General features: G+C 38.2%; 1 protein-coding gene across 1 annotated transcript in view; it reads right to left on the bottom strand.

The window, feature by feature from the left end:
- Positions 1-15462, bottom strand: part of uxs1 (UDP-glucuronate decarboxylase 1) — a 114601-nt gene that overhangs the window by 94020 nt on the left and 5119 nt on the right. Inside the window, exons 4-5 of the mRNA XM_061879286.1 lie at positions 2867-2910; positions 670-730 (exon numbers count right to left, since the gene is read on the bottom strand). Of these exons, the coding sequence (XP_061735270.1) occupies positions 670-730; positions 2867-2910 (105 nt within the window). The remainder of the gene's footprint in view (positions 1-669; positions 731-2866; positions 2911-15462) is intronic.

Genomic DNA, 15462 nt, shown 5'->3' with positions numbered 1-15462 from the left:
ATATATATATATATATATATATATATATATATATATATATATATATATATATATATATATATATATATATAAATCATATGACTAATCACAAAATATATAGCATTAATCATGTTCATACACAGATTAAACACGCAATTCAATTTTACTGTACATGCTCCTTTACCTTAACCTCGGATGGTTACCTAAATGGTGGTGCTGGTTTAGTGCAAACATGAGTAAGGAGACTTCCAAAATATGGTCCCCAGGCCAGACTTAAGACACCCATCTCATAAGCCATCTAGACACTGTATGTATATTTTTATTTTTACCATATTGGACAGTACACAATAATAAATAATATGCTGTACGGACTTTAAATGAGCAAGATTATAGCATAGTTGCTCATTTCCATCTGTAGTCCTCCATAAGTGAAGTGCCCTGGACACATCGCCAGTGACAAAAATGGCAGAAGGTGGATTCGTACCATCAGGAACCTTCATGTTTCCGGATGAATACTCTACCATCTGAACCATGCCGCCCAAACAACAAAGTTATTCCATCTGATTTTGTTTAACCTCTAAACCAAAGCAAACAGTGGGATTCCTAGAAAATACCACCAAAGCAAAAAGTCAGCTGGAACCTGACAGCGAGTGTGATTGCACATTATTTCCTTGTGTTTGTGCTACATACCAAAATCCTCTTTCGATCCTTCTCGGACAGAAATTTCACAGGTGGGTATTTTTCAGAGAAACTGGAAGAGAGAAGATAAAGAATGAAAATCAGGAGGGGGTAAAAGTACACAAAAGGGACATCCAAACAAAAAGATCACAATCAATATTTGCGTGTTAGTAAGGATTGTCTCTGCTGAAATGCACCGACATGACTGAATCTGCCTCAGGCGCTGAAACAACATGGCATCTTGAAAAATTCATCACATTAAAGCTCATGGTTTTTATTTAACAAATGCGAGTGGTACCAAGGATGTTTAGAGTCTGAAGCTGTGGCTGCATTTAGATTTGATTTCAAACTTCCCAAGAGTGCTCCAATACCGCCACATTATTACAAACCCCGTTTCCATATGAGTTGGGAAATTGTGTTAGATGTAAATATAAACGGAATACAATGATTTGCAAATCCATTTCAACCCATATTCAATTGAATGCAGTACAAAGACAAGATATTTGATATTCAAACTCATAAACTTTATTTTTCTTTTTGCAAATAATTAACTTAGAATTTCATGGCTGCAAGACGTGCCAAAGTAGTTGGAAAAGGGCATGTTCACCACTGTGTTAAATCACATTTTCTTTTAACAACAGTCAAACGTTTGGGAACTGAAGAAACTTATTGTTGAAGCTTTAAAAGTGGAATTCTTTCCCATTCTTGTTTTAATGTAGAGCTTCATCCGCTGTCCTATTTTACACTTAATAATGCGCCAGACATTTTCGATGGGAGACAGGTCTGGACTGCAGGTGAGCCAGGAAAGTACCTGCACTCTTTTTTTACGAAGCCACGCTGTTGTAACACCTGTAATAATGGCACTTGTTATCTGTATAAAAGACACCTGTCCACAGCCTCAAACAGTTAGACTCCAAACTCCACTATGGCCAAGACCAAAGAGCTGTCGAAGGACACCAGGAAAATAATTGTAGACCTGCACCAGACTGGGAAGAGTGAATCTACAATAGGCAAGCAGCTTGGTGTGAACAAATCAACTGTGGGAGCAATAATCAGAAAATGGAAGACATACAAGACCACTGATAATTTCCCTCGAACTGGGGCTCCACGTAAGATCTCATCCTGTGGGGTCAAAATGATCATTAAAACAGAGAGCAAAAATCTCAGAACCACACGGGGGGACCTGGTGAATGACCTGCAGAGAACTGGGACCAAAGTAACAAAGGTTACCCTCAGTAACACACTACGCCGACAGGGAATCAAATCCTGCAGTGAAAGACTTGTCCCCCCGCTTAAGACAATGCATGTCCAGGCCCGTCTGAAGTTTGCCAGAGAGCACATGGATGATACAGCAGAGGATTGGGAGAATGTCATGTGGTCAGATGAAACCAAAATATAACTTTTTGGTATAAACTCAACTTGTCGTGTTTGGAGGAAGAAGAATACGGAGTTGCATCCCAAGAACACGATACCTACTGTGAAGCATGGGCGTGGAAACATCATGTTTTGGGGCTGTTTTTCTGCTAAGGGTACAGGACGACTGATCCATGTTAAGGAAAGAATGAATGGGGCCATGTATGGTGAGATTATGAGCCAAAACCTCCTTCCATCAGTGAGAGCTTTGAAGATGAAACGTGGCTGGGGCTACCAGCATGACAATGATCCCAAACACGGGCAACGAAGGAGTGGCTCCGTAAGAAGCATTTGATAGTCCTGGAGTGGCCTAGCCAGTCTCCAGACCTCAACCCCATAGAAAATCTGTGGAGGGAGTTGAAAGTCCGTGTTGCTCGGTGACAGCCCCAAAACATCACTGCTCTCAAGAAGAACTGCATAGCGGAATGGGCCAAAATACCAGCTACTGTGTGTTCAAACAAGGTAAAGACCTATAGTAATCGTTTGACCTCTGTTATTGCCGACAAAGGTTATATTACGAAGTATTGAGTTGAATTTTTGTTATTGACCAAATAATAATTTTCCACCATAATTTACAAATAAATTCTATAAAATTCCTACAATGTGAATACCTGGATTTTTTTTTCACATTCTGTCTCTCACAGTTAAAGTGTACTCATGATGAAAATGACAAACCTCTGTCATCATTTTACTTTTTTGCCACACTGTATGTTTGTAAAATCAACAGGTTATTAAATACTTTTTTTGTCACTGAATGTGATAATGCTTTGAGAAAACAAAGAAAGAGCACACAGACCTTTGTTCCAGATCACGTATCTTCTCTCGGAGTGGAGCCACAGCCTAATTGACGACAGAACACAAAAGATTACTACATGTAAAAACAAGGGATGGTATTCAGTTAAATGTTATTGGTAATCCGTTTAATCAAATCGTTTTTCCTGCATATTTTAGTTCATACACCTTTTAAAATATCAAATTCAAGCACTTTTTGAACACTTTTAGAGCTTTTGCATCACCCAACCTACAGTGCATCAGGACAGTATTCACAATAACTAAAATACTGTATTTACTTGCGATGTATTTGGTTTCTCATTTTTTGGTATACATTTGCAAACATTTCCCCCATTTTTTTTTTCCTTACGCCGTTGTATTGCGTATAGAATTTCGACGAGAAAAAAAAAAAAAAAGTACTTCATTTTGGAAAAAGGTTATCGCATAACAAAATGTGAATCAAGTGAAGCACTGTGAATACTTTCTTGATGCATTGTATTTATCCGAGGTATTGGCTGTATTTAATAGAGGTGTCTTTGAATAGTCCACAATTCAACTATCAAGCTATCAGTCGTATCATCAGACCCTCATTCCTCTGTGGAAGGGAAGCGAGCTAAGAACAGTGAAACTTCAATTTTCAACCCACCCCCAAACAACAAACTTTTTCAATTAGTGCACAAACTTTGTCTCAGGATCTAAAACTTTCCTGGGAAGCATACCTGGCAAGAGTTTTGAGCAGGATGAGTGAGAGGAGCTCTTTGCAGACGCAGCAAATTATATTTTAGCGTCCCAACAGAGTCTGGCGCTCTTTTTAAACTTTATTACCAACCTTTAAACGCCAAGAGCACTCCTGAGTTCCAAGACCCAATATGAACTTGCACACTTTTCTTTGCTAGAGTGATGCCAACACTTTCTGCCACACACACAGCAAGGTGCGTTCATGGACATTGTAAATTTAACCAACAAATTGCACTGACGACTGTACCTCAATTATATTTTTTTAATCACCCATTTAAGTTAAACATCTGCAAAAAAATATATAAAATTATATTGCTGAAGACATATGTCTAATATTTTTATTTTTGACACTCTGTATATACACTGGACAAAAATATAAACGCAACACTTGTTTTTGCTCTCATTTTTCATGAGTTGAAGTGAAAGATCTAAAATGTATTACTATATATACAACATGCCTATTCCTCTCAAATATTGTTCACAAATCTGTCTAAATCTGTGTTAGTGATCTTTTCTTCTTTGCCAAGATAAGCCATCCCACCTCACAGGTGTGGCATATCAAGATGCTGATTAAACAGCATGATTTTTGCATAGGTGTGCCTTAGGCTGGCCACGATAAAAGGCCAGCCTAAAATGTGTAATTTTGCTTTTTTGGGAGTCTGGGGGGTCAGAAAAGAAGCCAGTATCTGGTGTGACCACCATTTGCCTCACACAGTACAAAATCTCTCCTTTGAGTTGATCAGGTTGTTGATTGATTGTGGAATGTTGGTACACTCCTTTTCAATGGCTGAGCTAAGTTGCTAAATATTAGCAAAAACTTGAACACGCTGTCGTATACGCCGATCCACAGCATCCCAAACATGCTCAATCGGTGACATGTCACGCAAGTGTGCTGGCCACGCAAGAACTGGGATGTTGTCAGATTACAGGAATTGAGTACACATCCTTGCAACATGGGGCCGTTCATTGTCACGCTGCAACATGAGGTGATGGTCTCAGGTGAATGACACAACAATGGGCCTCAGGATCTTGTCACGGTGTCTCTGTGCTTTCAAAATGCTATCAATAAAATACGCTTGGATTTGTTGTCCTCAAAGGGGAACTCCACTTTTTGGGGAATTTTGCCTATCATTCACAATCATTACTTTACAATTTTAAAGATGATAAAAAATGCTTGAAAGTTGCGGTTATTAAGAGTCACCGTTGTAGTCTTCAAACCCTTTAAAACAACTTCAAAACTGAATTCAACTCATGAAAAATTATAGCAAAATCAAAAGTGTTGTGTTTATATTTGTGTTCAGTGTATGTTGAAAAGCATACATGTGACAGCGCTGATTCGATATTGTCACCTTTTTTACAGCTATTTCTGTGCAACTGCCAGTGTGCATGTCTTTTCTAGGCGCTTTAAATACTGCACAGACTCAAAACAGCAGACGCAGAACAATTTCAGCGTTGATAAATCACACTGCATGTGCTACAGTAAATTATTATTTTTGCATTTTCTCCTTTCCAGTACTATGGGCATTCTCATGATCAGCATTAATTCTGCAAATTTTTCAGGATGGACACGCTAAATGGTTTGTGCTTCTTTTGGCAAAACAAGGCAAGGCAAGTTTATATATAGAGCACAATTCATAGACAAAGTAATTCACAGTGCTTTACAGAAAATTACAATAAGGCAAAATTGAAAATGAAATAATCATAAAAATAAACATTTCAAATTAAATACATAAAATCATCATTAAACTATAATAATTCAAATCATATAAACAAAGAGTTTAGATAAAATACTTTCAGTTCTCATATGCATAATTAAATAAGTGTTTTCAGCCTGGATTTGAAAATTGCCAATGATGAGGCCTGTCTCACATCTTAAAGAAGGCTATTCCAGATTTTAGGAGCACTACAAGGGGAACTACTCTTTTTTGAAATTGTTCTGTCATTCCCAATCCTTATTTAAGACATGAACACATATGTTTTTCCTTTATGAACAAAGACTACATCGGGATGAAGTATGATCCACAACCTTATATTTTTGAGCCTGAATATAAAGAGGATGATCTATAAGTTTTAGAAACTGTGTGCTAAACAGATCCAGCTTTAGTGAAACAGTAAGTCTCATAATGCTACAATAAGTGCTGAACAAGATATACAAACGTTGAACATAATAAAACAGTCACTCACTGTACAATCGTCTTTTTGTGTCTCTCGCCATCTCTGGGTCTAAATTGTATGTCAAAGTTGACCAACTTTTCGGTTTATTGCAACATTTCTCTACTATACAGGTATGAGTCTTGAGTAAGCTAGTTCACGCTCACGGCGCTGCAAAAAATTGTTTGTCTGTGTTAGTGCTTACAATAACAAAATTGCTAATACTTGCTTAATATTCAGGTCACGACATGTGAATGGAGTATTTGGGGCGTTTTTTTAGAGGGTTTTATAGGCGGTGTACTCCCATTAGCTGCATCGTTAGCCACCTCGTACTTGCTGTATTTTAAACCTTAGAATGCATACAAAATGAAAAAGATTTACATATAGATTTTGAATTACAGGCAAAATTCCCAAAAAGTGCAGTTCTTCATTTAGAGACGCAATTCTCCTAAAGGTTTAGCAAATCAGCTTTGCGTTTGCTATCAAATATGCATGTGCTTTAGTACGTGCAAACCTTAAGTAGATCAGGCCCCAACAGTTTTGTGAAAACATTTTTCAGATAAAGCAGTGTCAGCTTGCAGGGGGAATGGTTTAAGTGAGACACGTAACAAGAAGGAAGTCTGGCCAGTGTGTGGAATAATTTTACCTGCTCCTAGAGTCGAAATAAAGAAAAAGTGAGCAATTTACGGCTTGAACGGTCCACAATGTCGGGACTTTTCTTAACAACTGTTGCATATCTGGGATCTGCCTAAGTCCCGAAAATTTGAAATCAATCCGTGGAGGCAGTGCGGAGATATTACTAAAATAATCCTGTCTTTCTTCATACTTCCTCTAAACAAGCCGTTTGGAATTTGCACTGTCCTGTGCCCTTTTTTAGACCTGTGACGTCAGCAGATTATCCATACATGGGTATAAATTTACCCAAAGTGCTTTGCGCACGTCTGCCATTGTTTTCTGAAGTTGTAGTCAATACGTTCCTTCTTTTTTCGATCCTCTTGTTGTGGAGCAGACTGGCTTAAAGATGCATATGCATCCTCCGTTGTTGCCATTTCTAATCTAAAGTAGCGTACAGTCTGAATTTTGTATCTGTCAGTAGACTCACTATGGAAGCGCTAAAAACGACAGCAAAAATGACAGAAAGAAGATGCAGTCAAAGTGGAAGCAGGTAAATAAGACCGCAGACAAAACAGCGCATCCAGAAGAGACGGTCAGAAAGCAGCTTGGAAACAGTGTATAAAACATGATCTCGGGAAACTTTTGGCCAAAGAACCACCTTTGTGTTATGCTATGTAGACCAGAATGAAGTGTTTTAAATGTCAAAAAAAGTTGACCACTTTCTCTTCCTTACTCTCACTGCCCAGTGCTGCTAATAAGACTCTGATTAGGTGGCAAATTTTATGTTTACATTTTATAATCATATTTCATGCTTAATTATTATGTTCATGTTTGATGTATAGCTGTACATTTATTTTATTAATTTTGAAATGGTCACATCACCGACGAGTTTCTTATCATCATTCTTTCTGTAGCGAGCATATGTCAATCAAACCCTTCGACCACTCTTAACAAAACCATATCTTTTAAAATTGTAATTTCCTTTAACAACTGACGAATGGCCTCAAAGCAAAAGGGGCTACTCCCTGGAAGACGAGCGGCTTTATTACGATGGCACATTTAAGAAGCGCTGCTTTAAACCATAAGGTCATCATGATAACAAACTGAAAAAAAAACAACCCAAGAGCACCTGCAGCATGCGATAAGCCGAGAAAAAGTGATTAAAATGCTTTGGGAAGATTCCAGTACACATATAAACAGGCAACATATCAAATGTCAGGGCAGCATGCGTGGCTAATAAAAGAGAAAACCAGTGATATTTTGTAAGAAGTATCTTAGCACAAAATATTAAAGAGAGCACTGTGTGCACTAACTACATTTTTGTAACATTTCATGCAACCATGGGATCGTAACTTTCTCAGAAGTTCAAGATGAGGAGATCTCAAAAACGATGAGATGCACCTGTTTTTGAGGCACTGTCTGGAAAGCAGCAACACGCTTTATCTTTTTTAATGTATTCACACATTTCTGCATTTTCTGTTAGGCTAAAACATTTTTGGGGTCAAATGGAATGTTGATGCTCTGTCGCCATCAGTTGCGGCTGCTGGTCTTTTAAGTAGAAGCTCATTTTCAGCTACTCTACAAACAAGTCTCTAATAACAAAAGATATAAAGACGACAGATATTACAAAGGAAATGTCATTACTGCCACAAGTGGTGTAAAAGCATATTACTACTGTGTATCACTGCGGCCTATACGGACCACATCTGGGAAAGAGATATTTTTTACCACAGATTTCGAAAAAATGTTTAATTCAACTCTGAACAACATAATGAAACTTATATTTCATGATTGCTAATTTGCTCATTTTGCTGTTAATCAAAAAGGGCAGATAAAACAATATCAATAAATATCACGATAGACACGTAATTGATTTCAATTTAAAATTAGTTTGAAAAACGTTCGATATACATATTTTTTGAGGGGGTCGGAAGAAACCGAAAAGAAGTATGGTTGGTGGCATGAAAAAAGATAATCTAGCAAAACAGAAAGTGGAGAGCAATTGGAGGAACCATTGCACAATATTTCTGTGTCGCTGTTGATTCTCTACATGGAGTGAAAAGAGAAAATAAAATTAAGTGCTGCAGAGACCGAAATAGTAAGGAAGTTTTTATTATTTTTTCAAACGGACTTTAGCCCTACCAAACGCTCATCTTCTCTTTTCAACCCTTGTTGCTTCCCTATTCGGATGTACGGAAACAATAGGTAGAAACTAAAGTGCAGAACAGTGTAAATAAAATAAGCAACAAAATATAACAAATAGGGGTGTAACCCTATTGTGGTTTCCAAGTCTTCACAATAATGCCGTGACGCATAACAGTATCAGACAAACCTTTGCGTGTAATTTGTTGGCACTTTAGCACTGGCCAGGTCTGAAAATCATCTACATCTCCCAGAATTGTCTGCGAGTATAGTAATCCCTTAAGTGTGTTTATCCGAAACATTCCTGGGACTTCATTTGACACATTATGGCATTTTTAAGGCTTTTTTTTGGGGGGGGGGCACATATACCCCAATAATATCATACCGTGGCCTTAATACTGTGATAAAATCGTCCCGTGAGATTTTTATACCATTACATCCCTAGTAACATACGTGCTACTTTAAAATAATAGTTTGGTCAAATAATATTTAAATAATAATTACTGCACAACAAATTAATTTCCATTCTTAAATAAGGACAACAGACCAAATTAAATGTTACACAAACCACGTCACTTCCTGACAGTAAACTTCAAACAATTTGTTCTTCTCAGGTTTCTTTATTGTTTACACCTTCACACATTTTGTTACTATTTATTTAGCATTTCTTATATAGTCCCTATTTTTGCAACTTAATTTTAAGAGGTTATTGTTGGGTGTTTAGTGTAATTTTAGCAGGTGGTTTACATTAAGTGTTTTTCATGGTTGTGTTGACATTATAATCAAAAGGTTACATGTCAAATAAAAATGTGAACATTTAATATATTTTTCTCCTCGTCAATATTTCCCTAGGTCATAAAAATATCACCAATTATCTATATTGAAGAATGTAAAAAGCCTTTAATCGTGGATAGAGTTTTTAGCTCTATCGCCCAGCCCTAATTCAGCCTCAAACAGATCACTCAATCACCATGTAAGAGCCTTGCGAACAGGCCAGCCGAGGCCAAGACCATTTTCTATACAGTTCCAGAGACGCTCTGCGTCCGATGGGTGGGACAAAGCTGAGTATTTATCCAATGACTGTCTAGTTTGGCTGCAGTTGAACAACCAAAGCTATGTTGCCCCCATTGGAGTCAATGGACGCTCAGCTTCAACACGGTTGAATGCACTGAGATTACCACAGTGAATGAGAGGAAAGTTGCGTCAGTTGTCGCAAAAGTAGCTCATTGATTCTGAACAAAAGTTGAACACAATTCAGCGCATATTTAGTCAATGAAATATAATCACAAAAGTACGTTTTTGACCCATTTTGTTTTGGCATTTGAGGAAAAGCGGGCCTTGCCTTGCAATCCTATTGCAATCACCACTGGTCGCCGTCAGAAGAGGGTGAAAATCTGCTCCTGATTTTCATTAGTGCGTATTGAGCAAGCCAGACCCCGCTCTATCAAGAGTTTAAAGTGGAGAAGATTAGAAATAACTACTTTTTAAATTGGGAATACAGGGTGTCCCCTGGATTGCCAATATACCCTTGGTGGTGAGGGCATGGTTAGGTACGTGGCCACCAAGACATCGTTGTATAATTTGCATTATTTGCTGTAACATTTTCTTGATATATGTGTTGTGGTTAGAGTGTCCGCCCTGAGATCGGTAGGTCGTGAGTTCAAACCCCGCCCGAGTCATACCAAAGACTACCTGTATGAAAATGGGATCCATTACCTCTCTGCTTGACACTCAGCAAAATGATTCCCGGGCACGGTCACCGCTGCTGCTCACTGCTCCCCTCACCTCCCAGGGGGTGATCAAAGGTGATAGGTCAAATGCAGAGAATAATTTTGCCACATCTAGTGTGTGTGTGACAATCATGAATACTTTAACTTTTTAATTAGCATAAACATATTGTTTTTCACTATTTGCAATGGTTGCTGCTTATTGTACAATGTACTTTGTTGAGATTTTTCCAAGTGTTTAGAGCAGGGGTCTCAAATATGGCGTCACATTAGTGCCAAAAATCCAAGCGCATAAAAACTGTTATCGCGCGCTGATTTTCCACTTCTTGCGCGCACGCGACACCCTTTTGCGCGCGCACAGACACCTCGCGCACGCAAAAAGGGTGTCGCGCGCGCAAGAAGTGGAAAATCAGCGCCCGATAACAGTGCGGTGCCTATGCGCGCGCGCCGTCTTCATTTTGGCACTTTGTGGGCAGTTATTATTACACGGCCCCTCCTTTCTGATTGGTCAGGCGAAAATCGCTCAGGGCCAATCAGAAGTATAGCAGGGCGGGTCGTCATCAATATGTATCAAAATAATACAGTTCTTGTCGACAAACAAATTCTAAAAAGTCCAAATTTAGTGGAGTTGTGAAAAATGCCAATTGAATTTTATCTAAAAGTCTTTGAAGAAGGTAATGTCTCATTTGTTGAGAGAAGTTTTAAGATATCTCTCTTTTCATACACATACAACCAGTCCACAGATGTCCGTCAATGATGGAAATTTTATTTTCAAATATGTTTTCTTTCCTCACTTGTCTGTTTTAAAAAATATTTTTATTTATTTAATATTTGTATATGGAAATATTGAATGTATGCCACAAAGTGGGACTATTAATTTTCTTTCCTCCTTTCGATTTGTTATAAATGTCAGAGTATTGTATGTATGTGTATATTTAAATAGTACATGTACCATTGACATCAAGAAAATGATTGGAACCAGCTGTCCGAGGTAAGATGGAGAAACATGGAGTGTTTATTCATATCTATGATGAAAGGTCCATGGCAGTTCCCTGGGATTAAAAAGAAAGGAAATCACATTTTCATGGGGCTATCATGGCTGAAGAAGTAAGTCTTTATTACAATTATCTCTCTGACTTAATTTGCCTAATGTATGGAGCTGGCTTTTTTTTGTTGTTTTTTTAAATACATATTTTTAACTCTGCCATCTGTACTGATCTGGGCTGATGTCTAATTCTCCATAGTTTGAGTTGTTTGCAGAAACCTAAATACTTTTTATAGTAATATTAAAACCATATTACTTAATTGTAGTGATAAAATGTGATTCATTATTCTACTAAAATAATAATTGCAATCATAACATCAATAATTAGGCCCATATGCTAATCATGTGGTCCTGATATGAAGTACGCATAGATAAGTGGGTTCAGGTAGACTCTGGTGTAAACTTCAAGTAGATAGAGGAAAGAAAATGAATAGTCCCACATTGTGGCATACATTCAATATTTACATATACAAATATTAAATAAATAAAAATATGTTTTCAAAACAGACAAGTGAGGAAAGAAAACATATTTGAAAATATAATTTCCATCATTGACTGACATCTGTGGACTGGTTGTATGTGTATGAAAAGAGAGATATTGATCTTGACACAAACAAATTCTAAAAGTCTTTGAAGAAGGTAATGTCTCATCTGTTGAGAGAACATCACATAGTTAATTAAGTGTCAAGATCAATATCTCTCTTTTCATACACATACAACCAGTCCACAGATGTCAGTCAATGATGGAAACTATATTTTCAAATATGTTTTCTTTCCTCTCTTGTCTGTTTTAAAAAATATATTTATCTAATATTTGTATATGTAAATATTGAATGTATGCCACAATGGGGGACTATTAATTTTCTTTCCTCTATCTACTTTAAGTTTACACCAGAGTCTACCTTAACCCACTTATCTATGCGTACTTCATATTAGGACCACATGATTAGCATATGGGCCTAATTATTGATGTTATGATTGCCATTACTATTTTAGTAGAATAATTAATGACAGGTTATCACTACAATTAATGAATATGGTTTTAATATTAACATAAAAAGTATTTACGCTTCTGCAAACAACTCAAACTATGGAAAATTATATATCAGCTCAGACCAGTACAGATGGCAGAGTTAAAAATATGTATTTAAAAAAACAACAAAAAAAGATAGCTCCATACATTAGGAAAATTAAAACTGAGAGATAATAGTGTAAGACTTACTTGTTCAGCCCCATGAAAACCTGACATTTATAACAAATCAAACCGTTTGGAAATGAGTTGAAAATTGAGGAAGTTATGGTTATTTAAATAGTACATGTTCCTTGAAAACTATGTACTAGGCTGGCCAGCTGCCTGAGTTAAGATGGCCGCCACATTGCCATTGACTGACAGCGCTCAGAGCCAATCAGAAAGAAGGGGCTGTCTAACCATTCCCGCCCCCAAAGTGCCAAAACAAACATGAGAGCGCGAGGAGAGATGCCAAACCGAGACGGAGCGCGCACATATAGGTACCGCGCGAGCGCAAAAAGGCGAATGACGCGCGCAAAATGACACCGCGCGCGTTAAGACACCACACGCGCGCAAAAGGGTGTCTCGCGCGCGAAGTGGAAAATGAGCGCGCGATAACAGTTTTTATGCGCTTGGATTTTTGGCACTAATGTGACGCCATACTCAAACTCCATTTACCCTGGGGCCACTGGATGCAGAAACTGGGTGAGGCTGGGCCACAAGAAATCTAACATGCACTTTTTAATGAATTCACCTTCTATGAATGGCTTTTCCGCCCTAGCAACATACTTGCCAATCCTCACGATTTTTCCGGGAAACTCCTGAATTTCAGTGCACCTCCCGACAATCTATCGGTGCAACCATTCTCCCGAATTTTTCCCAATTTTCACCCGGCCGACATTATTAAGGGCTGCCGTGACTGCACGGCCTTTAACGTCCTTTGCAACAGTGGTTTTCGTTGATGTACCCCCTGTGAAGATTTTTTTAATTCAAGTACCCCCTAATCAGAGCAAAGCATTTTTGGTTGGAAAAAATAGATGAAGAAGTAAAATACAGCACTATGTCATCAGTTTCTGATTTATTAAATTGTATAACAGTGCAAAATATTGCTCATTTGTAGTGGTCTTTCTTGAACTATTTGGAAAAAAAGATATAAAAATAACTGAAAAACTTGTTGAAAAATAAACAAGTGATTCAATTATAAATAAAGATTTCTACACATAGAAGCAATCATTTACTTAAAGTGCCCTCTTTGGGGATTATAACAGAGATCCATCTGGATTCATGAACTTAATTCTAAACATTTCTTCACAAAAAAAGAAATCTTTAACATCAATATTTATGGAACATGTCCACAAAAAGTCTAGCTGTCAAGACTGATTGTTGGATTGTTGTATTATTTTTCCACAGTTTATGAACTTACATTCATACTTCATTGAAGTACTATTCAATCAACATATGTATAAAGGATTTATAAACTGCTGCTGTTTTTTAGATTGTTTTTAAAAAATCTCACTTGTCCCTTGGCATACCTTCAAGTTCCTCCAGGGGTCCGTGCACCCCCTAAAGAAGACTACTGCTCCACTACATGTCATCGCGCACGCTTTTATATCACACAACCAATGTGCCGGCTCTGTAACAAGTTGTGTGAGACTTGTGCAGAACAACGTCAGGGGCTGCAAGACGTACTTGTTCAACAGTCATTCAGGTCACACTGAGGGTGCCGCATACAACTTTAACACGGTTACAAATATGTGTCACACTGTGAACCCACACCAAACAAGAATGACAAACCCTTTTTGGAGGAGAATTTCCGCACCTTAACACAACTTAAACACAGGAGAACAAATACCCAGAACACCTTGCAGGGCTACAACATACAACACCTCAACCGATGCAAGTAGGGAGGGTGGGGGTGTGGGGGGTTGGTGGTAGCGGGATGTGTATATTGTAGCCCGGATGGAATTCTGAGTAATTGTTCTGTTGTGTTTATGTTGTGTTACGATGCGGATGTTCTCCCAAAATGTGTTTGTCATTCTTGTTTGGTGTGGGTTCACAGTCTGGCACATATTTGTAACAGTGTTAAAAGTTTTTTTACGGCCACCCTTAGTGTGACCTGTGTAGCTGTTGATCAAATATATCTTGCAATAACACACGTGCGTCTCACACTGGCAGATGAAACATACAACTGGACTTGCACGCTGTCAGTTCAGGATGTAGGGGGCGCTAAAGGCAGTGCCATTATGACACTGCCTGAATATTGTTGATCTGGTAAAAATTGACAGAGGCTTCAAGAGAATTGGTGCCCTGAAATTCAGGGGTCTCCCTGGAAAATTGGAGACGTTGGCAAGCATGACCTATCAAGTGCCGTTCATATTAAACTAGCGGGCCGCACCAACATTAAATTGTCATATCAAAGCGCGGGCCGCATAACGTCTCGTGGGCCGCAATTGGCCCGCAGGCCGCATGTTTGAGACCCCCGGTTTAGAGACTTTCAGTGAATCTTTTTCTGGTGTTTTTATAGACTTAACTCGTGTTTAGAGACCCTACTTCTGTCCCTCAATATCTGTGATAAGCAGCTGGAGAAAGCACAAAGTCACACATGCTTCACGCTGCTGCTCCAGTTGGACTTTCTTTCCTTTAAAGCCGCAACTGTCGTCTTAATACTTGCACATTTTGTAGATCCCTGTCCGCAGGTAAATCTCAGATATGATAAAGGAAGTGACGTTGTCAGAAAATCCTGTTTCAGCAGCGCTGTTCCAGTGGTCTTTTTTCTGTGTATTAAGAGTCAATAGTGTGCAAATAATGGGCTATATATAGAATAGAATAGAATAGAATATAGAATAGAATAGAGTTTTATTGTCATTATTGCAATGAACAGGTTCAAAGAACAACGAAATTGGAGCAGCTCCTCCTAAGGTGCATATACTCATATATATTCATCATTCATAATATCCTTAAACGAACTGATAGTGTTAACGTATTTTGGTTGTGTGGTTTTGATATGATGTTCATTGCTACAATGATCACGAACACACCCGTCCATACCTTCAAAGGGGATTGGCGAAAAATTAGGAAGTATTGTTGTGTGTCTGGAAAAGCACAAAAAAGGGTGTGTGCACGGGGAGGGAATACCAGTTGGTATTGGGCCGGTTGTTAGCATAAGATTGGCAATAAAAGTGAAAAATAGCAAT

Source organism: Nerophis ophidion, linkage group LG19, assembly GCF_033978795.1.
Source record: "Nerophis ophidion isolate RoL-2023_Sa linkage group LG19, RoL_Noph_v1.0, whole genome shotgun sequence".
Taxonomy (NCBI): domain Eukaryota; kingdom Metazoa; phylum Chordata; class Actinopteri; order Syngnathiformes; family Syngnathidae; genus Nerophis; species Nerophis ophidion.
Note: the sequence above shows the minus strand (reverse complement) of the source record. Positions and strands in the feature narration are given on the sequence as shown.